We start from the raw sequence: 21,271 nt of genomic DNA, 5'->3' as shown, positions 1-21,271 counted from the left end.
TAACATTCTGCCTGGCAACTGTGGACAAAGACTGCTGAGACACAGATTCAAATTGAGAACTTACAACATTACCTCTTAGGAATTCTACCTTAGAAACAAAATACTTGCAGTTGACCTAAAAATAATTAAACTGGATCACAAAGACCATGTTGGGGAGAAGTAATGGTGCCTTTATTTATTCTCAGACCTGGAATAGAATCTTTATATTTTTAAAATCATCCCAAACACAGTCCTAATAACACCTGAGAAAACTTTCTCTCTGGCCATTACTTCAATAGAAATTCACTAAACATTAATATTTATTTTGGAATGAGAGAGATTTCTGTAGGTTCTTAGGAATACAAATAAATCTTGAAATGCAAATATTCAACATTTAGAACTAATAAATATGTATTTAAAGAATGATGTTAATATGGTTTATTCATAACTTAAGCAGGTGTTACTATTAAATAATCATATTATATTAAATTCTTTATTAGTAAGAGAAATATTATAGAAAGTTACTGTTAAACTAAACATGCTACCCAATCATAGTTCTGAGGTGTCACAATATTCTACATTTACTTTAGAAATGTCAAATTTAGGATTCATTATCTTTACTATCATTTCAGTAGCAAAAAAATTTAATTCATTTTAATGATATCTAATACAATCAGGTTAATCAGCTTATTGAACAAACCACCAGCTCTGTATTTAGCAAGGGCTTTGGTGATAGAATAGATTATTAAATGATTGGGTTTTCAGTAAAGGTTTGAAAAGTATTTTCTTGCCTTGCAATGAGTACAGTTTGCCACCAGAGAGAGCTCAGTCACTGTATGTTATTAAAGAGAGCACTTATTTCCTTTCAACTAGATTGAAATTCTCTATCTGAAATGCCTGCTACATGGTAAAAGAAAAAAAAGCTATTGTTTAATTATTTATAATATTCAGAGTCAACTTCTAGAAATGAAACTCTCATGCTTGGCATTTAAGAAATTATTTGTCCCTGGCAACGAAAGTCAGTGCAGAAGGTTTCAAGGAAGATTTCCAGAGAGAAAGGCTCAGGTTGCCTATGGATAATGAACCCTTTTTCTGCCTAATGGGAAGACCTCCTACACACTAGAAATAAGTGTATTTTCAAAACAACACAAAGGATACTATTCAATATTGACTGGCTACCAAACTGAGCAAATTGAAAAAAAAAAACCATCAATTGATAAACATGCTCAAGAAATACTCAGTAATAAATGGACCTTGATCAATAATAACTTAAAATTGATAGATTCTTAATACCTTTTAATTGTCTGATTTTCAACTGGAGGATTTTTTATTATTATTAACCAAGGTCACTTTACTTAATAAGAATTTAAACAACCATAGTATATACAATTTTAAGTTTGTCAATATCCAGTCCTATCCCCCACCCCAACCATGATAAGTAAACTAAATGAAGAAACACGTACACTCCAGTTTATCCTCAGGTCTTCCTCTTTCAAGGAGAGACAGGTAACAGACAATATCCTTCAGGTGGATTACTTCTGGGGAACACGTATTTGCTGGAGAAGTACGGGGAGAGGTGATGGCACCTTTATTCATTCTCAGACCTGGAAAAAAAGATCTGTCTTCATATACTTAAAAATATTCACAGTGCTCTCAAACAAAAACCAGCAAAGGAAATAGAGAGATAATGCCTAGACCATGTAGAGAAGCTGTATATTTCTTAGGCGTAAAATAACCAAATTCTCCAGTCTCTAGTATAACAGAGACAGACATTCTATGATTCTTTTAAGTAATGGGGAGTTCTTTGGGATTTGGGGACATAGCGACTGCTCTGACTACTCACTGGATGGTGTTTGGGCCAGAATTCTATTGCCCAGCGTTAGTTGGTAGACAGATTTCAAAGCATGAAGAACTACTTTCCTATTCCACTTTTCTCTGCCTTAGGCAGTGACAGCTGTAAATCAGCTGGGAAGACTGAAAAATGGTCTTTCACAAAAAACTGAAGAAATGTGAGTCTGTCACAATATGATTTATATATTGATGGTCAGGAATCATTCATACATAAAAACATGTATTTATGTCAAACAGTTGCCAGCACCATGAATAAGACATCCTTTTTGCCATCAAGGAATTTGCCCATGAATAAGAGAGAAAGAGAACATAAACAAAAATCTGGATAAACATGACAGATTTAATTAGAGAGGTAAGAACATACAACTGTAGTTTGGTTTTAATATGGTCCATACTTTATTACATCCATTCATTGTGCCTATTCCAAGACAAGGGTAGAGAATTTGAATATCTGTTCACAACAGCTGATGACTGCAGATTATCTGGCTGATGATAATTAAATCGAAACTCTTTCACAATAAATAGTTCCATCTTACAGAGAAGTCTCTGAAACCAGATCATATGTATCTGACAAGACCTCAAGGTAAACCCCAATTATCCTTTGAGGTATATTTGGCTGTATAAAAGGTATGTGGGTGAGACGGCTAATGGGCTGAATGGCTACTTGATTCCTAATCAACCAGGGGTTACTGGAATGTAGGGAATAATCTTAACCAAATACAGTTCTACAAGCCTGTCATTCATCTGTCATTCATCAGCATACCTCCACCTGACCACATCTCTTGCTCTGGTCTATCTCTCTCCATGTATAACTTTGATTGAACACCTGTGATTTCCTTCAGCCATTTCAAGATACCCCGGAGTATAATTTAATGCATTCTGAAAAGTCAGCAGTTAATTAGTTTAGTAGTCACAATGTTACTACTAATAAAATATACCATTTATTGAATGTACACTATGTGGCAGGAACCATGCTGGGCACTTGAACATGTATCATTTCACTTAATTCTCCCATTAACCCTGTGAGGGGAGATTGCATTAATCCCATTTTACAGATGAGAAACCAGGCTTAGTGAGATTAACTGACCAGAGTTTCATAACTAGCAACTTTATCCTTTTTATTCTACACTAACAGCTTATAGAGTATTTTTGTTCAAGGCCAATAGTAAGGAAAAGTAAGAAAAACAGTTTACATCTTAATCCAGCACAAATAACACACACACATACACACACACAAGTAGGTTTCATAACTGTGCCAATGTTTTCTGTGTTAACCTATTCTCTTCTTTTCTATTCCATTCTTAAAATTCTGTCAAAGACCCCTTAAACTGAATTCATTACCCACCATGGGCCACAATTCACAGTTTGAAAAACAATGCTTTACATCTTTCATTTTTTTACCAAAGTCTTCTTTATTTCAAATACATCTCTATGCTTCACATTAATTCCACTTCTGTTTATAGTTATTGAAAAAGATATATATATATATATATGTATACATACACATATTATAAATGGATTTCCTCCCTTAGCAAAAGTGTCACTGTATATCTGATACAAACTAACATAGTCACTTTTATAAACCAAAGGCAGAGAACAGAAGACAATCCTGAGCTTTGAAAAGAAAATACCTGACTAATTCTAACTAATCATCTAAAGCCTAGCCAGCTGCAGAAATAAGCAGTTTCAACTTGTGATAAAAGACATTTTGGCACTGATCCTTCACATGACCATAACTTCCAGACTCGGAGAACACAGCCCTTGAATTATGGTTGGATAAACTATGACCTAACTCATCCTGCCTGATGAGCTAATCCTCTCTTCTATGCTCCCCGCTTATGGTACTGAAATGATTTAATCAGCTTGATTTAACTCTTTTATACAAAAACTCAGCATAAAACAAGAATAAAAAGCATGTATCAGCACATTCATTTGGAAGAATGCCAAAAGGTATACGTTTTCACTTACATATGTTCACTTATGATCATTTGTATATATAAAATGAAGGTTATGGTATTTCATTATCAATTTTCATAATACTAAACACAAACATTTGGAAAATATGAGTATCATAATTTTCTGTTTGCCTTTCCTGTATGTAATGTACATATTGAATATGAACATTAATGTATTATTTCAACTTAACACTACTTTTAAACAAGAAACATGTTACTATACTAAAATTATTTTGTTTGATAAAGTGAGTTGACTATTTGCCATTTTCTGTTCATGATATGTTGTAAACAAAAAGTTGTATCATGCATTGAATTGTGTCATAGTTTAACATTTAAAAGAATTTAAAAGTTATTTAAAAAAGAAATTATGGGCATATATGACAACACACAATGAAAAACTAATCAGTTTTTCCTTAAGTCCAATTTCAGCTAAATTTGAGAGGTAAAACATATACTTTTCGCAATGATTTATAGGGTACATCAGAGGAAAAAAAAATAAAATGTCAATGACCTTTTCCACAATTATTTTACAACAAAAAAATTATAGAGCTGGACCACTAAATCTTGACGTGGTACATTGAGAAAGCTCACAGGTTTGTTCCTGCTCCTAACCCCCTACCCTAGATCAGCCCACTTTCTCTTAAGTGGTGAAAATGTTTCCTTATATTTTCATTTAATATTTTGAAAGCAGGCCCTAGGGCCTCAATCTGTCTTCATAGAGGTTGTTTTTACACCCTATTCTACCCTTTCGAAATTTTTTTTTTTCCTGTCCCTAAACTTGGCTGTAGCTCTTTCCCAGTATTTATCTCCCTCTAGGAGAGTTCACTTCCCTGAAGAAAAGTCCCTTTCCTTTTAAGCAGTTTGTGCTAAGGCTTATACAGGACACACACGAGACCATGCAAATGGCAAACAGGACATAGCAAGCCTGGTTTCTTGGTTGCAGCTCCTCAAGGAAACGAGATGGTAAATGAAATCCTACACTTCTCTTTAGCAGTAATAGCCTCTGAAGAAGAGGTTCAAAAGTCTACTTCCCTTGGGACTTCTCTGGTGGTGCAGTGGTTAAGAATCCATCTGCCAATGCAGGGGACATGGGTTCGAGCCCTGGTTCGGGAAGATCCTACATGCCCCAGAGCAACTAAACCCATGTGCCACAACTACTGAGCCTGTGCTCTAGAGCCTGCAAGCCACAACTACTGAGCCCACATGCTGCAAACACTTAAGCCCGCGCGTCTAGATCCCATGCTCCGCAAGAAGAGAAGCCACCGCAATGAGAAGCCCACGCACTGGAATGAAACGTAGCTCACGCTCGCCACAACTAGAGGAAGCCCCTGCACAGTAACGAAGACCCAACACAGCCATAAATAAATAAATAAATTAATTAATTAATTAATAATAAATTAATTAATTAATTTAAAGAAAAAGTCTATTTCCCTTTAACAAACTCCATTTTAACCCATCCAAGCATCGGTGAAACTCTCTCTTTAGAATTGGAACTGCACATGAAGCTAGGTAAAACACAATGTGGTTTTTCTTTGCCTCAAGTGGTCAATATTTAGCTCTGAAGATCATGTGACTGACATCCAAATTTGCAGGTTCTCTGACTTGCCCAAGGCTATGCTTCTTTAAATATTTCCCCACAAAAGTGACCCATATATACCTATACACATATAATATATATTACAATGTACAACAAAGTACAAAATAAAGTGAAAAATAGGCAAAGTAATTAGAGTCTATTAGTTTTATTAGGAATAATTATCTTGTACTTCGATGGCATTTTTCTGTTTTTACGATGATTATATATATGTATATACACATATATATATATAAACATTATTCTCTTCAAAGTTTCAACTACAAAAAGACTTAGCGTTAGTCAAACTGAATATTGCCTACGATTATCATATTCTTCAAGCACACGATTTTCATTGTATTCCAATACAGACACTCCATTTCTTAAAACAATGACCTAAAAAGTTTTATTCTAATAGATACTTTTAATTCTAGTCTCAAGGTTCAATTGTTAGGAAATCAGTTCTGGGTACATGTTCAATTACTGCCTCTGCTCCAGTTTATTTTATTTTCAAACACTTGCATTCCAGATAATGAAAATGGTAGCGTTATCTCCATCGTTTCCCTTCATCTATTAAAATGAAATATTCAAAACGGTTATTATTATTATGAAATAATGACATGGATTAAAATTCTAAACTTATAAGGCAATAAAACACTCTGGTAATTTGGTTTTTCCATTTTTTTTATACTGGTTCAATTTGCAGAAATTTAACAGGCTTATGAAGCAATTTGTCACATAGTGTAGTCACATATCATACTTCCAATATTCATATTAATAGTCATGATGAGTAGCACAGATAACCAAGAATAACAACAGTTGCTTCATATTATCACACATTTCATGATTTTTAGACTTAACCTTCTAACTATGTTTGTCTTAAAATAATACAATTAAAATAAAAATTTTTTATGCTTACACAAACCTGCAGCAAGATGAGACAGACTGCGTAAATTAGATTGTGATTCCTCATAAAATGAGGACAGGCAATGGATACAGTCCTTGACAAGAGACTAGGGTCAGCAAAATCCCTCTAAGAACATCATATGGGTTTCATCTTTTTGGCCACTGGCAAAAACCTGAAACAAGCAATTATAAGGAACAGGGTTTGAAGCAGGTCTTTGGGGGTGATGTCCTAGGAGCAGAACAAACTCTGCAAAAGAGCAAGGATAACATTCCTGGCTGTGTGCACTGACCCTGCAATTCCATTTGTGAGAGAAAAGGGTGGAAAGTCGGAGAGTAAACTACTGATAGTCACATAGCAATCCCAGGAGTTAAGAGTTGAAGACAGGTCATCTAACTCCAAACTTTGAGCTCTTTTCAAAAGCAGTAAAAACAAGACTTGTTCTGTCAGTCCTGTCCAGTAGAATATTCTTCAATGATAGAAACGTTCTATGTACACATTGTTCAATATAGTAGCATTAACCACATATGGTTGTTGAACACGTGAAATGTGGCTGGCGTTTGACTGGAGAACTGAATTGTTTTAACTGATTGTTAACTAACTTAAATTTAGATTTCAAAGTTACATTGGGCTGGTGGCAACCATAATGCAGGTGAAACACTGTCTACAGGCAGAGAATTGAGAGTTGGTTGAATTACTCTGTTTCGTGACTATACCTAAGCATGGGAATTAAACCACCACATATGAAAAGAAGTCATGCTACCAAAATTTCTATATTTGTTACATTAAAAAGAAATCCCAATAATACTCCTTAAATTTGACTTTACTCTTTCAGGATGTATGGCATCTTAGTGGAAAAAAAAAAACTATATTGAATTTGACCTTTATCCTGTGTTTGCAAACTAAAACACAGGAAAATGATCTGTTTAATTAATAATGGGGGGGGGACTAGAAGAAGATGGCGGAAGAGTAAGACGCGGAGATCACCTTCCTTCCCACAGATACATTAGAAATACATCTACACGTGGAACTGCTCCTACAGAACACCCACTGAACGCTGGCAGAAAACGTCAGACCTCCCAAAAGCCGTGTGGATGAAAGGCTCTTGGTGCTCCAGCCAGGCATCAGGGCTGTGCCTCTGAGGTGGGAGAGCCAACTTCAGGACACTGGTCCACAAGAGACCACCCAGCTCCACATAATACCAAACGGTGAAAATCTCTCAGAGATCTCCATCTCAACATCAAGACCCAGCTTCACTCAACGACCAGCAAGCTACAGTGCTGGACACCCTATGCCAAACAACTAGCAAGACAGGAACACAGCCCCATCCATTAGCAGAGAGGCTGCCTGAAATCATAATAAGGCCACAGACACCCCAAAATACACCACTAGACGTGGACGTGCCCACCAGAAAGACAAGATACAGCTTCATCCACCAGAACACAGGCACTAGTTCCCTCCACCAGGAAGCCTACACAACCCACTGAACCAACCTTAGCCACTGGGGACAGATACCAAAAACAACGGGAACTACGAACCTGCAGCCTGTGAAAAGGAGACCCCAAACACAGTAAGATAAGCAAAATGAGATGACAGAAAAACACAGCAGATGAAGGAGCAGGGTCAAAACACACCAGACCTAACAAATGAAGAGGAAATAGGTAGTCGACCTGAAAAAGAATTCAGAATAATGATAGTAAGGATGATCCAAAATCTTGGAAATAGAATAGACAAAATGCAAGAAACATTTAACAAGGACGTAGAAGAACTAAAGAGGAAGCAAGCAATGATGAAAAACACGATAAATGAAATTAAAACTATTCTAGTTGGGATCAACAGCAGAATAACTGAGGCAGAAGAACGGATAAGTGACCTGGAAGATAAAATGGTGGAAATAACTACTGCAGAGCAGAATAAAGAAAAAAGAATGAAAAGAACTGAGGACAGTCTCAGAGACCTCTGGGACAACATTAAACACACCAACATTTGAATTATAGGGGTCCCAGAAGAAGAAGAGAAAAAGAAAGGGACTGAGAAAATATTTGAAGAGATTATAGTTGAAAACTTCCCTAATATGGGAAAGGAAATAGTTAATATAGTCCTGGAAGCACAGAGAGTCCCATACAGGATAAATCCAAGGAGAAACACGCCAAGACACATATTAAACAAACTGTCAAAAATTAAATATAAAGAAAACATATTAAAAGCAGCAAGGGAAAAACAACAAATAACACACAAGGGAATCCCCATAAGGTTAACAGCTGATCTTTCAGCAGAAACTCTGCAAGCCAGAAGGGAGTGGCAGGATATACTTAAAGTGATGAAGGAGAAAAACCTACAAACAAAATTAATCTACCCAGCAAGGATCTCATTCAGATTCGACGGAGAAATTAAAACCTTTACAGACAAGCAAAAGCTGAGAGAGTTCAGCACCACCAAACCAGCTTTACAACAAATGCTAAAGGAACTTCTCTAGGCAAGAAACACAAGAGAAGGAAAACACCTACAATAACAAACCCAAAACATTTCAGAAAATGGGAATATCGATAATTACCTTAAATATAAATGGATTAAATGCTCCCACCAAAAGACACAGACTGGCTGAATGGATACAAAAACAAGACCCATATACATGCTGTCTACAGGAGACCCACTTCAGACCTAGAGACACATACAGACTGAAAGTGAGGGGATGGAAAAAGATATTCCATGCAAATGGAAATCAAAAGAAAGCTGGAGGAGCAATTCTCATATCAGACAAAATAGACTTTAAAATAAAGACTATTACAAGAGACAAAGAAGGACACTACATAATGATCAAGGGATCGATCCAAGAGGAAGGTATAACAATTGTAAATATTTATGCACCCAACACAGGAGTACCTCAATACATAAGGCAAATACTAACAGCCATAAAAGGGGAAATCGACAGCAACACAATCATAGTAGGGGACTTTAACACCCCGCTTTCACCAATGGACAGATCATCCAAGATGAAAATAAATAAGGAAACACAAGCTTTAAATGATACGTTAAACAAGATGGACTTAATTGATATTTATAGGACATTCCACCCAAAAACAGCAGAATACACATTTTTCTCAAGTGCTCATGGAACATTCTCCAGGATAGATCATATCTTGGGTCACAAATCAAGCCTTGGTAAATTTAAGAAAATTGAAATCGATCAAGTATCTTTTCCGACCACAACGCTATGAGACTAGATATCAATTACAGGAAAAGATTTTTAAAAAATACAAACACATAGAGGCTACACAATACACTACTTAATAACGAAGTGATCACTGAAGAAATCAAAGGGGAAATCAAAAAATACCTAGAAACAAATGACAATGGAGACACAACGACCCAAAACCTATGGGACGCAGCAACAGCAGTGCTAAGAGGGAAGTTTATAGCAATACAAGCCTATCTCAAGAAACAGGAAACATCTCGAATAAACAACCTAACCTTGCACCTGAAGCAATTAGAGAAAGAAGAACAAAAAAACCCCAAAGCTAGCAGAAGGAAAGAAATCATAAAGATCAGGTCAGAAATAAATGAAAAAGAAATGAAGGAAACAATAGCAAAAATCAATGAAACTAAAAGCTGGTTCTTTGAGAAGGTAAACAAAATTGATAAACCATTAGCCAGACTCATCAAGCGAAAAAGGGAGAAGACTCAAATCAATAGAATTAGAAATGAAAAAGGAGAAGTAACCACTGACACTGCAGAAATACAAAGGATCATGAGAGATTACTACAAGCAACTCTATGCCAATAAAATGGACAACCTGGAAGAAATGGACAGATTCTTAGAAATGCACAACCTGCCGAGACTGAAACAGGAAGAAATAGAAAATATGAACAGACCAATCACAAGCACTGAAATTGAAACTGCGATTAAAAATCTTCCAACAAACAAAAGCCCAGGACCAGATGGCTTCACAGGCGAATTCTAGCAAACATTTAGAGAAGAGCTAACACCTATCCTTCTCAAACGCTTCCAAAATATCGCAGAGGGAGGAACACTCCCAAACTCATTCTACGAGGCCACCATCACCCTGATACCAAAACCAGACAAAGATGTCACAAAGAAAGAAAACTACAGGCCAATATTACTGATGAACCTAGACGCAAAAATCCTCAACAAAATACTAGCAAAGAGAATCCAACAGCACATTAAAAGGATCATACACCATGATCAAGTGGGGTTTATCCCAGGAATGCAAGGATTCTTCAATATACGCAAATCAATGAACGTGATACACCATATTAACAAATTGAAGGAGAAAAACCATATGATCATCTCAATAGATGCAGAGAAAGCTTTCGACAAAATTCAACACCCATTTATGATAAAAGCCCTGCAGAAAGTAGGCGTAGAGGGAACTTTCCTCAACATAATAAAGGCCATATATGACAAACCCACAGCCAACATTGTCCTCAATGGTGAAAAACTGAAACCATTTCCACTAAGATCAGGAACAAGACAAGGTTGCCCACTCTCACCACTATTATTCAGCATAGTTTTGGAAGTGCTAGCCACAGCAATCAGAGAAGAAAAAGAAATAAAAGGAATCCAAATCGGAAAAGAAAAAGTAAAGCTGTCACTGTTTGCAGATGACATGATACTATACATAGAGAATCCTAAAGATGCTACCAGAAAACTACTAGAGCTAATCAATGAATTGGGTAAAGTAGCAGGATACAAAATTAATGCACAGAAATCTCTTGCCATTTCTATACACTAATGACGAAAAATCTGAAAGTGAAATTAAGAAAACACTCCCATTTACCATTGCAACAAAAAGAATAAAATATCTAGGAATAAACCTACCTAAGGAGACAAAAGACCTATATGCAGAAAATTATAAGACACTGATGAAAGAAATTAAAGATGATACAAATAGATGGAGAGATATACCATGTTCTTGGATTGGAAGAATCAACATTGTGAAAATGACTCTACTACCCAAAGCAATCTACAGATTCAATGCAATCCCTATCAAACTACCACTGGCATTTTTCACAGAACTAGAACAAAAAATTTCACAATTTGTATGGAAACACAAAAGACCCCGAATAGCCAAAGCAATCTTGAGAACGAAAAATGGAGCTGGAGGAATCAGGCGTCCTGACTTCAGACTATATTACAAAGCTACAGTAATCAAGACAGTTTGGTACTGGCACAAAAACAGAAATAGAGATCAATGGAACAGGATAGAAAGCCCAGAGATAAACCCACACACATATGGTCACCTTATCTTTGATAAAGGAGGCAAGCATATACAGTGGAGAAAAGACAGCCTCTTCAATAAGTGGTGCTGGGAAAATTGGACAGATTCATGTAAAAGTATGAAATTAGAACACTCCCTGACACCATACACAAAAATAAACTCAAAATGGATTAAAGACCTAAGTGTAAGGCCAGACACTATCAAACTCTTAGAGGAAAACATAGGCAGAACACTCTATGACATACATCACAGCAAGATTCTTTTTGACCCAGCTCCTAGAGAAATGGAAATAAAAACAAGAATAAACAAATGGGACCTAATGAAACTTAAAAGCTTTTGCACAGCAAAGGAAACCATAAACAAGACCAAAAGACAACCCTCAGAATGGGAGAAAATATTTGCAAATGAAGCAACTGACAAAGGATTAATCTCCAAGATTTACAAGCAGCTCATGCAGCTCAATAACAAAAAAGCAAACAACCCAATCCAAAAATGGGCAGAAGACCTAAATAGACATTTCTCCAAAGAAGATATACAGATGGCCTACAGACACATGAAAGAATGCTCAACATCATTAATCATTAGAGAAATGCAAATCAAAACTACAATGAGATATCATCTCACACCGGTCAGAATGGCCATCATCAAAAAATCTAGAAACAATAAATGCTGGAGAGGGTGTGGAGGAAAGGGAACACTCTTGCACTGTTGGTGGGAATGTAAATTGATACAGCCACTATGGAGAACAGTATGGAGGTTCCTTAAAAAACTACAAATAGAACTACCATACGACCCAGCAATCCCACTACTGGGCATATACCCTGAGTAAACCAGAATTCAAAAAGAAGCATGTACCAAAATGTTCATTGCAGCTCTATTTACAATAGCCAGGACATGGAAGCAACCTAAGTGTCCATCAACAGATGAATGGTTAAAGAAGATGTGGCACATATATAAAATGGAATATTACTCAGCCATAAAAAGAAATGAAATGGAGGTATTTGTAATGAGCTGGATGGAGTTAGAGTCTGTCATACAGAGTGAAGTAAGTCAGAAAGAGAAAAACAAATACAGTATGCTAACACATATTTATGGAATCTAAGGAAAAAAAAAAAAGGCCATGAAGAACCTAGTGGCAAGACGGGAATAAAGACACAGACCTACTAGAGAATGGACTTGAGGATATGGGGAGGGGGAGGGGTGAGATGTGACAGGGTGAGAGAGTGTCATGGACACATATACACTACCAAATGTAAAACCAATAGCTAGTGGAAAGCAGCCGCATAGCACAGGGAGATCAGCTCGGTGCTTTGTGACCACCGAGAGGGGTGGGATAGGGAGGGTGGGAGGGAGGGAGATGCAAGAGGGAAGAGATATGGGAACATATGTATATGTATAACTGATTCACTTTGTTATAAAGCAGAAACTAACACACCATTGTAAAGCAATTATACTTCAATTAAGATGTTTAAAAAAATAAATAAATAAAATAATGGTAAAAGTTGGCATTCCTAAGGTACCTAATACATTACATTTTTGAGTCCCACAATACCCAGTAAGATCGATATACTTCTTATCTCCATTTCGCTTTCAAGGAAACAAAGACCAGTTGTGCATCCACAATTCAAAAGGCAGCCCGATGTGGGATTTCATGCTTTAAGTATAATTTTGTAGGGCTACAGAGAGAAACATAAAGCAGAGAAATCTGTCTCCTGCCTCTCAATAAATGACCTTTTGTTTTAAGGGTCTGGTTTTCAAGACTCTTGAGAGTGCATACATTATTTCATAAACCTTTGGAAGGAAATTAGAAATCCTAGCCATGGCTGAGAACTCTAAATTCATCTTCCATTCAGATCAGTCCTTGGGCCATCCACTTAATACATGTTTGTGAGAAGCCTGTGGATGTGCTTGCTTGCATGTGTAAACATGCAAACACGAAAATACGTATTTACCAAATCTTTACCTGCATTTTCTTATGGGAAATGGATTATGAATGATTTTTCTTTTTCCTTAACTGTGTTTTTTCATAGGTATACAACTAACATATCCTTTATAAACATAAACCTAAATAAATATTAAGGTCCTTTAATATTAGTCATGTGAAACCAGGTTCCAGGCATGTAAAACCAGGTTCCAGGCATTGGAGATAAAGTACTGAACAAAGCAGATGAAAAATCCCATTTTCATAAGGTTTTTGTTCTAGCAGATCAAAGCAAATGCTCAATACCATAGCACATTTTCTAGCTTGCTACTAAGTATTTTTAGAGCGTAACACAAATTAAATAATATTATGATTGATTTGAGACTGTAAAGTACTAAATATCATATTGCCCTCATAAGGATCTCAAAAACTGTAAATAAGTATTTGTGAACATATTATGCAACTATCTTAAGATAACACTATCATTTAATATGTAATTATTAAGATGTAATTCAAAATACAAAACCCCTTTATTTTGGGTCAATAAATTTAATAGTAAAAATGAACAGTTTGAAAACCAAAATTTTACTTAGCATATTCAGATAGAAGAACAAAGAAACCTATATAATCAAGTTCAGTATATTCAAACCCATTTAATAATTAAAGAGGAGATTTGGGAGAAACTTTTCTTTTACCGACAGTAATTTTATCATCAGTGGGGCCTTTAAGTTACGAAGTTTTCCCTGGTTTTAGGGAAGGATTTTTAGGGCTTTCAGGGTTTCAGGATAAAAAATTAATTGGAGTAAAATAATTTGTAGATTACTACTACTACTAATAATGATTAGAAGTCTGAATTTGGTACTATAGAGGCATAAAAAGTGTAATGGCTGACATACATAAATGCTTATTGGCCAACAGATAGAAATTCTTGTATCTTTATTTCTAGGGCACTTGTATGTAGGTATATAAGCTGCACAGACTATAATTTTTATTATCAATAAAGCATATCAACAGCGATAAAAGCACAAATATATTTGAAATGGCCTACTGTGTGCCAAGAATCTCCACATCTCATAGTTACATAAGTCTTGTACTCTGTTCAGTTTGTGTTTTTTGGGACCTGGCCTGCCCTTGTTTGTATGGTGGAAACTGAAGTAGCTTATTAGACACAAAAGGCCTATAAAGCTACTTTACACTACACACACACACACACACACACACACACACACACATTTTTAATATCCTTAAGACAGGACTGATAAGAGTAATACTTTCTTCTCAGCACAGTTAATGAAGTGTGTCTTCTGGCAAGAACACTCAGTAAGGTCATTTGGCAAAAGAACATTTTCCCAAAGGTTTAAGCACTTCCTTGCACAATTTTCTGTTCTTAACTTGATTAACTTCCTTATGGACAAAAAGGCATTGTTTCTCCTTTTCTGTCTAAAAAAAGCCATTGTGGTATGACTCTGGTTGTACAGACAACATGAAAAGAGCTAAATACCATTACTGATATTGTAGCTTCACAGCACAAATTCACTAACCATTGCCACATCAAAAGTGCAATGAGAGGGGACCCAAGATAAATTACCTGAACTTTTTCAGAGATAGTTTTTATTATTCTCAATCTTAAATATCTTTGGAACTTTTTTATATCTTTAGCCTCATCTGCCTTCAAGATAGCTGCCACACCACTGACAGTGTAATTGTTTTCTGGCTTACATCCTTTCCATGGCTCTCCAATTTCTTCTGGATAAAATTCAAAACATAGCATGATGGACAACACTCTCCACCATGGGGTCCTGGCTACCCACCTCATCTCTCCTCCAGTCATGTCATCTGTCCCTGCCCAACTGAGTCAAGGCACAGCCCCAGATCTCTCAGGACTCCCCAAAAGTCTACCTTCCTCCACTCTCCGAAGGCAGTCAGGACTCCAATCCTGCCAGGACTGCTCCCCCAACTCTACCTCCAGGCTGTGCCCAATACTTCCAAGGTCATGCCTACTATCTACTCTGGGACCATCAAAAATGACCTCCTTATGACCCTCATCCCAGTTTCAGTTCGTCATGAGAAACCTAGGACTTTCAGTCATCCTCAGCCTTGACCAGCACTTTCTATCTGATTCATTTTTGCCAACAGCATTCATTCCATTTGACGTGCCATAAATTTTTATTTTTAGTAGTCTTTCTCTCACCACTAGAATGTAAATGACTATGGGAGGGGTAGCTCTATTTTGCTCACTGATGTACTCCCAGTAATTTGAATAGTATCTGGCACATTGTAAGTGATCAATAAATACTTTTGAATGCATAAATATTGAATGTCTTAAAGTTTGTGCACTGTCCTTTGATGGGACATGATTTTAATATTTAAACAGAAATTGTATATGTTGCTTTCTCTTCTTGGAACTCCCTTCTAATCCACTCCCACCCATCCCTCCCCCTACCTCTACCTGGATAATTTCAATTTATGGTTAAAATCTCAGTCACATGCTCCTGACACATAGAGCACAGCACTAATTTTATTGTAATAATATTGATCACCTATCTGTTTTTTTCCCTGACTCTAAAGGATCCTCAGCTTTCTTGTGGAATTCCTGGCACATAATGTGTTTTTAAAAATGAATGGTTGGATGTATAAATTAAGGAAATATTAAAATGAATAATTAAATGGTACGACTGGTCAATTCACTACATGATCTGATTTAAACGGTGCTAGGAAAATCTTCTCTTTGTGTGCTATAAAACAACTAATAAGAAATAACAAAAACTCTTACACTGACCTATGGCTAATAAAGGATGCTTCCTATTATAAAGTCAATGTTTTGGACACTGGGGAGCCCAACAGGAATATATAGTATGACTGTCTGAACCAGTTAATAAATCACATCACATTCTCTTCTAATTGCCATATTCTTAGAGAAAGTAATTGTTATTAATAACTGCTGTTAATTGCTATCCTATACAAAAAGAAAGACAATTTAGTTGAAGAGGGTTAATTCCAGGAGTTTCTGTGTGACAGCTGTCAAAGGTGGGATTTGGAGAGAGGCAGGGATGTCCCAGCTAATCTACAAGAGGCAGATGGTGGGACTTTAACAAGGGTCACAGGGTTGCTTCCCAGCTACACTCTCTAGGTATCCCATTCTCACTGATCACTGCATCCCTAGCATGGAACACAGCATATGCTCTTGAATTAAAATGAAGCATTAGCTGAGACCTGAAGGAGCTGGGTTTTGCTGTGAAATAAGGGCAGAGGGAACATCACGCAGAAAAGCCCAGAGTCCTGAGTAAGCACAGCAGGTTTTAAGTCACAGCAAACAGTTGGATACGAAAAGAATCTGGATGCATGGGGCAAGGAGACAGAGAATGAGGACGGTAGGCAGACTCTATAAGCTGCATGGCATGGGCTTAATGCTATGGAACTCAGATTTTATCATCTTCTTAACTGCACTGCCCAGGCCCTGGAGTCTCTGTAAGGTCACTTCAGGAGGGGGTGTCTCCAGAGGCAGGGGGAAGGCAGAGTTACTAGGACGCCCTGCACTCCGACCTCTCCTGCACCACCCCCAAAGCAAAGTAACTCTGCTTTAATCGGCTTCAAATATCAAGGATTTACGTTTACTTGGGAAATAAAGATTTAAAAAAACATTCCACAAGGTGATCGTGAAAGTCTGCACTTGGGAACCCACGAATAATATCATCAGGCTTCTGTGTCAGAAAGAACATTTTGCAGATGGGAGGGCAGGGCCTGGCTGGGAGTCATGCTAATTGATAGTCTATGACACAAACAACGATGTATCAAACTGACACTGGCAGAATGTTTGAGAAGAAGTTACAACGAGTAATAGAGAGCATTTTGTGATTAACTAAACCTAAGTAGTGAGGCAGTGAAGGGTAGGAAGGGACCAAGATATCAGGCTAGGGAAATTGAGAAATACTCAGGTTCCTTTCAACCAGAAAGAAGATAGGAATAGAAGCAGATTTGGGTAGAATATAATTATTTGATTTTCCAAACCACTTAGTTTGATTCCTTATGGAACGCTCACTCAGATGAAGGGCTCCATCTGGAATATAGTAATATGTATTCTCTGTGAGCTGAAGAAACCGTTTTGGGTTGTGTGGGAAACAATTGAGCATTTTATTTTAGACAGCACCTGTTTTTTTGTATGATGTGAAAAAAAAAAAGTCATCTGTTGAGAGTGAGGGGAAAGATATGAATAAACTAAAGGAGGTTTAAAAAGTTTAACCTGATTGATCTAGGAGACAGTATCAAGAATAAATACTTTTCAGAATAGATTTTTTTTAAAGCTGAAGAGGTGTTAAGGCCATGTTAATACTGGGTGTTAGGAATGTGTAGTGGCAACAACCTGCATGCATATTTATGAGATTTCTCCCTGGTTATGCTCAGTGTGCAAATAGCAGGGACTGAAATATGGGATCATAATAGTGATCCATGGTTGAGGGTTTGTGAGCCACTTGCGGAAAAAAAAAAAAAAGGATTCCAAATAATTAAACATTTCTGTAAAGATAATAGTTCAAGTGATAGATTCTAGGGATGAAGGTAAGATCAGAAATTGGTCGTTGGAATAGCAGAGAGGTTTAGGATTAGGGATTTGGGATTTACAATGAAGCAGAAGAGGTTCTAAGAAAGCTGGAAAGATGGTATATTGGGGATATATTTCAAAACTAAAAGTCCAACATGGGAACAGCAGAATTAATCATCTTATATTTAAATAGTGGATAAGAGGCACTTAACGGAAACAAAATGTTCCAAAACAATACATCATCCACTACATGAAATGCCAGATGGATCATTAGGTTCAACAAAACACAACTACATACACACAACTTTTATACCTATTTATAAGTATTTTTAAATGTTTTATTCTATAAAAACTAAATGCTTTACTTTTACCAAATATGTGATCACTGTTCATTAACAAGAATAACATTTTTTTCCTTTTAAAAAGTTTGTCTTCATATTGAGAAGCCTTTACTGTTCAGTTGATATACAGAATCAAGAATGGCTACCATATTCCTGACGGTAATGTGGTAATGAAATATGTGAACTCTCAGAGCAGATAAACAAAGCAGATTATATAGCACCTCTTTATTCAAAAATAATTTGTGATTTTTCAACTACAAATACATCTTGCGTAGATAACTTAGATTATTGCAAAGCGAGTTTCTAGGAATAAAAATCTATTAATCTTTCAGTTTCTGAGTCAAGGCTACCCCAGGCCTTGAAAATTTTATTACTGTCCAGGGTTCCTTATTTCCCAGAAAAAGAAACCACTATCAAAGGTAATTCTGAAAATACATAGGATGAGAAACAGTCCTACAAAGGACACTATGCACCTATGTCTTAAAATGTGGAGGCCACACTTTGAAAAGGCATCACAGTTTAATTTATTATCGCTGCATGAGGGTTACGCAGCCTATCTTACAATTCCTTTCAAGTAGGTCGATGCAGGATGTGTGATTGTCCCAAAAGAAGTACAAGCTGTTATTCCTTATTTTTTTTTTTCCCATTTTGAAACATGGTTTGATCTCTACTCCTTGTAAATTTGGTATCTTCTATGTAGTACTTACTATGTGCTATCTTGAAGAAAAGAGGGTTTGAGGTTTGAATTTCTTATAAAACTACCAAAGTAATTAGATTGTCTCCTTCCTCCAGGTATGACACAATTAGTCTGAGTCTGTTGACTCAGAGACACAACATATCAACAAATGTTCCCCCTTCTTTCTCAAAGAAGACAGTATTTCCCAAGGACAGTATTGCTTCATGTAAATTTAAATAAGGGACAACTTTGTTATTTCTAAGGAATATGCAATCCATTTATAGCATGAAACGGAGAACACAGAAGTTTCAATTTCTAGATCCAAGTAAAAACCTGTCTCATATAAAAATTTTCAGCCCAGAACACTGGTAAGCTCTGAAACCACACTTTAGGACAAACTAAACGGAACTCATTCAGAGAAAACAGCAAGTGTGGGGAGCCCTCTCAGTTCATGGTATAAGGGGAAATATTTCAGGAACAAAAATATTTGATGGGTAGTTAAAGATTATAAGCATATTAATTGTTTTATATTTTGAAGGGATCAAAATATAGCATATGGAAGGTGTACATCTGTTAAAAAGCTTGAACCAACAATGTGATGGCTGGCGGAAAAATATTTTACTTCATTAACAGAAAGGGAAGCAGCACAACATAAGGCTTAATAGTGTGGACTCTTCATCAGATTGCCCAAGTTTTGTTTATGGCTCAATCACCTATTTCTTGATTATATGTTTTAAGCTTTTTATTTATTAGAGTGCTAATTAGTAAAATTCTCCTCACCTCTTTACCCACACTTCGATATTCTATGTTGTGATGCTTGGACGGGAAGTCTCGACCAGTGGCTCCCATAGGATACTTAATCCCCTCTCAGGGGATCTGTAAGGTCAAAATGCTACGAGTGATGATTCTGAGATATCATTTGCTTTTTTCACTCTCATTCTCTCATGGGTGTACAGTGGAGTTTTCAAGGGGCTACCTGACATGATATGGCAACACAGCAGCGGATGTGGTTATTCAGCTGTCTTCTATGAAGTTGGATGTTAGTCATTTGCAACAGTGTGAAATAATGTCAATCTTCTCACTAATTTTTTTTTGTTTTTGAAAATAGTCATTTTTCATAAAGATGTTATTTTTGTCAACATCTGAGGGGCCGATCATTGTAATTTCTAGAATGTGTCATCTTTAATATGGTAAATAGAAATAAATATCACCCATATAAACAAGAGCATTTTGGGGTCCTCAATAATTTTCAAGAGCCTAAAAGAGTCCTGAGATCAAAGAGTTTGGGAAACACTGCTGTAGACTACATTTCTCCATTGCCAGATGGAAACCTGTTGGGTTCACAGGGGGCACTAGGGAGACAAGAGAAGGGAGGAGGGAGAAGGGACTAGTTCCTGCTGGTCTACCTGCACTTATCTGTTAGATCTCTCCAGCATCTCACTGTCCCAGCACCTGGGTCCAGTAGCAAGGCGCTCTAGACTCCAGCTTACTGCCACACCAAGAAGGCGCAGTGAGCTCCTGCAATTCAGTCCTGCACAGACCATGGTGATGCTGTAAGAGGTTTGACTTCCAGGGCTGCACAAACCTCCCTGAGCTCCTGAGCTATCAGAGCCAGTCAGGAAGGGTCCCCTCCACAGGAGTCTTGACAGCGAGACCTGCCAGGCAACACCCACCCCTCAACTCTGCCTCCCAGCCCCAAGAGGTCCTCCTTCCAAGCTTCTGGGTTTTGATGACTCCAACCCAGGGGACATATCTGCTTCCTATGGTTCTACCTCAGTGTGTCTCAGTGTTCATCTTCACCTTTTCAACTCTCCAACACTGTTTAACCAGTTTCCTATTGCACATTTTCTAAAGTAATAGAGTGAGATTTCTATTTTCCTGACTGTGTGGAGGGTGATACAATTAGTGACAGGTAGTAATGCATCAGACATCTCTAAAAAGCTACACCTAATGAGAGAACCAACCATCTCTATGGTGACAAACTGAATTAAGTATCTAAGAGAAAAATTAAAACTCTGTTCTGAGCTTACAAATCTAAAAATGTGAAAGTATATTGGTAATTTGAACAATTGATATTAAATACTATGTTTTTACATAACTGCCTTGTGACTACATATATATATATATATATATATACATATATATATATATATATATATATTCCAGTCATTTAAAAGAGCACTTTCCTATATTTGATGGAAGTATCTCTTAAAATTATTACCTAAACATAGACTTCTAAGACACTGAAATGACAAGTGATGAATAATGATAAAGTATATTTTCTCTAATGTTTAG

The 21,271-nt window shown here is 36.7% G+C and overlaps 1 protein-coding gene across 10 annotated transcripts in view; it reads right to left on the bottom strand.

Annotated features, from left to right (window-relative positions):
- The window catches only part of DGKB (diacylglycerol kinase beta), an 804,767-nt gene that overhangs the window by 521,743 nt on the left and 261,753 nt on the right, over window positions 1-21,271 (bottom strand). For all 10 annotated transcript variants that reach the window (XM_068550569.1, XM_068550571.1, XM_068550570.1 and 7 more), the window contains one exon: window positions 1,443-1,583. In XM_068550569.1, coding sequence (XP_068406670.1) covers window positions 1,443-1,583 — 141 coding nt within the window. The remainder of the gene's footprint in view (window positions 1-1,442; window positions 1,584-21,271) is intronic.

Source organism: Eschrichtius robustus, chromosome 8 (genome assembly GCF_028021215.1).
Source record: "Eschrichtius robustus isolate mEscRob2 chromosome 8, mEscRob2.pri, whole genome shotgun sequence".
In the NCBI taxonomy this organism is placed as follows: domain Eukaryota; kingdom Metazoa; phylum Chordata; class Mammalia; order Artiodactyla; family Eschrichtiidae; genus Eschrichtius; species Eschrichtius robustus.
Note: the sequence above shows the minus strand (reverse complement) of the source record. Positions and strands in the feature narration are given on the sequence as shown.